General features: G+C 48.4%; 1 protein-coding gene across 1 annotated transcript; it reads left to right on the forward strand.

Moving 5' to 3' along the window:
* The first annotated feature begins 302 nt into the window (after positions 1-302).
* DDA1 (DET1 and DDB1 associated 1) lies at positions 303-4,786 on the forward strand. The gene is made up of 5 exons (XM_010724992.3): positions 303-456; positions 2,504-2,584; positions 3,114-3,165; positions 3,504-3,565; positions 4,350-4,786. Exons 1-5 carry the CDS (start codon positions 364-366, stop codon positions 4,458-4,460), a joined length of 399 nt encoding a protein of 132 aa, XP_010723294.1. The 5' UTR covers positions 303-363; the 3' UTR covers positions 4,461-4,786.
* The last annotated feature ends 162 nt before the right edge of the window (positions 4,787-4,948 follow it).

Consider the following 4,948-nt stretch of genomic DNA (forward strand, 5'->3'; position numbering starts at 1 on the left):
GGGGCGTTCCGCTGCGTCCATGGAGGGGATGGGGGGTGTGGGGGTTATTGGGGAAGCCCTGAGCGGGCGCTTGGGCTGCTCTCTGCTCTGCTCCGCTCCCTGTGCGCTTTTGGAGGAAGTAAAGGGGCACTCGGTGGTGTTCGCAGTGATCTCCGTGCACCGAGGCTGAGCACACAGGGGCGGCTCCCTGGGCAGTGCTGACACCTCTCCCCTGCTCTGTGTGTGCACGCTGTGCTGGGACCGAGCCCTGCTCTCCGTGTCGGTGCTCTGGACATCATATCCTAGAGCGTGGTTACTGCAGCTCCTTTCAGAAAGCTGAGAATGGGGCACATATGTGGTTTATTATTACCTTCCTGCTTTTAGATGAGGATCGTCATCTTCCTAGGGAGCTTAGCAACCCCACTGTCACCAGAACGGACTCTACCTCACCTCCCAGAACCAGCGCTGTCTTCCAAGGTTGCTTAATCACATTTGTTGTGGTGTTCTGGGGGCTTTCCCTCTCCCCAAAGGAAATGAGGTGCCTGCTTGGTTCTGGTGCTGGTTTTTCACTTCCACACAGGGAGCTGCTTCACTGACTTGGCCTGGACATGCTTTCTTTGGTTGAAGAGTGATAGAAGGCATGCAGGAGGAACGTTTCCTTGTGTAACATTGCGTTGTGATTATTCCTTGGTGGCTCTGGTTTGATAGGTGTGTAGGCACGACCTGCTGAGCCTACGTTATCTTGTGCCCTTGGAACAGATAAGACTCACTGCAGTCCAAATATTGTCTCATTCTGAATATCCAGGAATGTGGCTCCTGGCAGTTCTCCTGAGGGGACTTTCCTGGTGATCTTTGAGATTGCATCAGTGCGTAACTGTTGAAATGTGCAGGTGTGCAGCAGCATTACCAGCAGAGTAACAGAGTTACTAACAAAAGGTTGTGTTGGTGATGAGTGCTGGGGGTGCTGGCTGACACCTGGGCTGGAGTAATGTCCTTTTGTTGCTCAGTTGTCCTGGTGTTTCTGTTGTTTTCTGATCTACCAGGCCTGGGGAGAAAGGGAGCATTGCTGGGGGCTGGAGTTGTACCCCCAAGTGGCTGTGAAAAGGGAGAGTGGTGGCTGAGAGCCTGTGCTCAGGGCTGTACCAGTTGGAGCTGAGGTCTCCGAGTGCAGTGTGTGCATGGCAGCCTTCCTGCTTGCAAGGAACATCACTGGTGTTGTATCTTGCTTCGGTTGCTTAGAGAGAGGAAAAAAAAAAACAACCCACCAAAGCAGCGTGTTCTCCATTTAAAATGCATTTTGGCTGATCGTTTTAATAGCATTTAGCATTTTTGCAGCTCAGAGTGGTGGGCTGTCCTGGAGCAATGCAAAGCAGTGAAGGCAAAGGGAAAAACAGCATCCATCCCTGCTGGAGGGAGCCAGGCAAGCAGGAGCAGTTTGCGTGTGGCTGTTTGAATCCAAGTCCCTTATTTTAGCTAAAAGATGAGGTACAGGAAGTTTTGAATGTGGAAACTAAAACGTTGGTAGAGTTCTTTTCAAGAACAAGAGTATGAATAATCTCTTTGGTTTGGCTAATTATAGCTCTTTGTTTTGAGTCGGGGATGTGGTGTTAATAAAAATAATAGCTTCTATTTAAATGAAAACAATGTCTTCTGACCCCACAGCTTTGTGGCAGTGGTGTCCATTTATTTGTCTCATCTAACACTGATGTTACACGACTTCTCATCTTCTTTACTGCCCTTTATAAGGAGGGGGATGTCTGTGCAGGATTAGCATCCCTCAGTGTGTGGTGTAATTTGGAGTCTCTGTGAGTGCTGTGGCAGCGCAGACAGCTGGGCAGTGACTTAGGGGGCCCATCCTGGGGCCTCTCCTGCTCGTTACACCGCTGCCTCCTGCATTTACTGCTCATCTTCTACCTCCTTTAATACTTCCTGAGCACCTTCCTTTGTAGTTTTCATGCAGAAGGGCTGTGATCCTTCCCTACATGGCTGTGCTGATAGTGCCTGATAAGGGTTGGGCTTTTGCAGCCACGTGGGCTTTTGGTGCTTTGTGAAATCAGCCTTGGCCTATGACAAAGAACGTTCACTGCGAAAGCAAAAGAGCAGCTGGTTGCTGTGGTGTCGCAGCCGGGGCTTTCGGTCCTGGTGTAGTTCCTCATGTGGTGGTTGGTGCTGCTGGATTGCTTTGGGCTGAGCTGCCTTCCCCCTGACCCCAGCCCCCTGATAGGTGCTGCTTTACAGCCTGCCTGCCTGCAGAGCTTTGGTTAGCAGCTTAATAACTGAGTTCTTGAGCTCCTTGAATACAAGGAGCCAAATGCAGAAGCGGAGGATTTGCTTCCTTTACAAAACCAGCCTTGGGTTTTTTGTTTCAGTATCTGAGAGCTCTGGACGTGCTTCCGAACCCTGCAGTCATTTATCTTAATGAGCCAGCAACTCCTTTGTGAGTCAGCACAAAGCAAACAGCAGCTGGAATATCACTCTTCCTTTCCTCACCTCCTTCTTTCTTTGCCTTCTGTGTCTTTTTTAGGCGGATTTTTTGAAAGGATTACCAGTCTACAACAAAAGCAACTTCAGCAGATTCCACGCGGACTCTGTATGTAAAGCATCAGTAAGTATTGCCTATCAGCCCTCAAATCCCATTGCTTGGGGAGGTTTTCTTGCACTGCTCAAATGAGACTATGGCCAAATCAATTTGAAATGAGCGTTTTGTTTCTTAAAACAAAGAAAAGCAACAGAAAAACCCGTGTGTGCCTGCAGTTCGTGAGTTGAGATTGGCGAGGCAAACTTCCTGCTTGCTTTGGTGAGGCATGCATCCTCACGTCAGCCAAACCACATCAGTGGGGCTGTCTTTGTATGTGCATTCTTCAGTGATAGGCTTAGGCTTTTAGTCTTATGCCTTTAGCCTTATCCTAAAACTTTTACAAGCGGAAATTTGTTCAGCTGGCACGTGAAAGCACATGAGGGATCGAGCTTCTTCATATTCCTTAGGGGGTTTTGTAAGAAGTGGCACAGTGTCATACAGCAGGGTGGGATATGAGGGTGCGTTTCTGGTGGCCTCGTGGTTGGGTTGGCTGTGCTTCACTCAGAAATCACCTTCTCACCATCTTTGTTCTGCAATTGTTCTGATTCCTCTATAGAACAGAAGACCGTCGGTATATCTTCCCACGAGAGAATACCCATCTGAACAAAGTAGGTCTGCCCCACTGAAAGCCTTGGGGGGTTTTGGGGCTGGGTCTTCATTCAACATTTATTTTTCTAGCATTAAAAATGTGTCATACATAATCTCGCTTGCGTTAGGCTTCAGATCAAGCGGTGTTCTTGAACCTGTTGCTGCAGCAATGAGCTGTGCATGCCTGGCTGTGCCTCTCGTTGCTTTTCCTCTGAATGTATTTAGTGATTGCTGTTCCTAAACACCCTCCTTTAATATAAAGGGCCACGCTTAGTATGTGAAACGATGTCGTATTGCTGCACAGTTGAAAAAGTTGTCTTTAAAATGACCTCAGCTCGTTTCTCTCTTTCTTTGGCAGTTATAGTAACAGAAAAGACAAATATCCTTTTGCGTTATTTACATCAGCAGTGGGACAAAAAGGTATGGCTGTGTTTCCTTCGTGTCTTCATTTGCTGACTCAGACTGATAGAGCTGAATGTTGATCACCATCAAGATATTGATACTATTAAAAGGAAGCCATTCAGTCCTTGTGGACTGTCCTTCAGCAAAAGGAGGCTGTGTCTATGCTGCCCAGTGTGGGCTGTTTTGTATTCCCTTTCAATGTAAAGGACATTAATTCAGTGCTTAGTCTAGAACCTGGGTGACTTCAGTTATGTTTCCCACTTAGTGCAGACTCCCTCTGTGGCCCTTACAAATTGGTCTCCCCGTGCCTCAGCTCTGCAGCTGGAATAGAGCTCCTCTTCTCTCCCAGGACTGTGAGGAGATGGATGAGCTTGTGCAGAGCACGGCTGCACTAATGAGGCTGTGTAAGTACCTTGGTTATGAAATCAGAGCTCCTGTATGAGGGCTGCGGCTCCAGCTGGCACTGAAGGCCTGGCAGCGCACAGAACCAAGGCTGTGATTGGGAGTGGAGATGTCAGAGCTGGGAGTGTAATCGTGAGAGACTGCGAGAGAGGCAGCATTACGGGATCCTCAAAGCTGAAAGGGAAGTGTCTGTGTGTGGCAGGAGCTGCTAGAGGGCTTGATGAGGTCAGGGACTGACCCAGAGAAGCAGGGAGGAGAACCCTGCAAAGTCCTCAGCGTGTGTTTGTGTGTCTGTTAGGCTGTCACAGTGCTGTCTGCCATTCTAGAACTGTTCCAACCAAAAGCTTGTTCTCCTGCAACCTTTTGAAGAGTTTCATTCTCGCCTTCTTTGTCCAAACAGAATGCAGCAAAGAAGAGAGATCAAGAGCAAGTGGAAATAGAAGGTGAGAACTCGGCGCCGCCACGAAAAATCGCTCGGACAGACAGCCAGGATATGAACGAGGACACTTAAACCCTCGGGCCTCTCCTCTTCTACTTTGCAGGCGCTTCCCGTTTTGTCTCAAAGTGTGTCAATTTTGCCCCTTGCCCCCATCTCTCACCCCTCCACTATGCAGCCCAAACCACTTCTGACTTCATAGGAGCCAATGTATTTATTTTTATTTCTCCTTTCTTTTTTTTTTAATTTATGCCGTAAAACTTGCGGAGCAGTGGTGGAACAATCCAGTAAAACGTGTAGTGTAACCTTAGTTCCTCCTTTCTAACAACATACACTGTCACTTTAACAGGTTTTGTTAAATCTGTTACCTAATCAACCAGCTCTAGCTGTGGAAGCCTGGGGGGGGGTGTGGGTTGCTGCAGAACCCCAGAGTGGTACGGGCTTTCAGATTCATGCACCCATTGACATAAGTGGTGAACTCTTCTTTGGATGGGCCCAGTCCAGCCAGAAGTGTGGGGCCTTGCTATTTTTCTCCAATATTCTGTAATTGGCACTGCACTTAG

This window comes from Meleagris gallopavo, chromosome 30, assembly GCF_000146605.3.
Source record: "Meleagris gallopavo isolate NT-WF06-2002-E0010 breed Aviagen turkey brand Nicholas breeding stock chromosome 30, Turkey_5.1, whole genome shotgun sequence".
Classification (NCBI taxonomy): domain Eukaryota; kingdom Metazoa; phylum Chordata; class Aves; order Galliformes; family Phasianidae; genus Meleagris; species Meleagris gallopavo.

What these genes read in the sequence shown, in the direction of transcription:
- DDA1 (XM_010724992.3), top strand. Translation starts at nt 364, where the DNA reads ATGAGGATCGTCATCTTCCTAGGGAGCTTAGCAACCCCACTGTCACCA. An exon ending in AACCAGCGCTGTCTTCCAAG is followed by an intron (nt 457 to 2,503) that starts GTTGCTTAATCA and finishes TGTCTTTTTTAG; the next exon opens with GCGGATTTTTTGAAAGGATT. An exon ending in ATCAGCAGTGGGACAAAAAG is followed by an intron (nt 3,566 to 4,349) that starts GTATGGCTGTGT and finishes TTGTCCAAACAG; the next exon opens with AATGCAGCAAAGAAGAGAGA.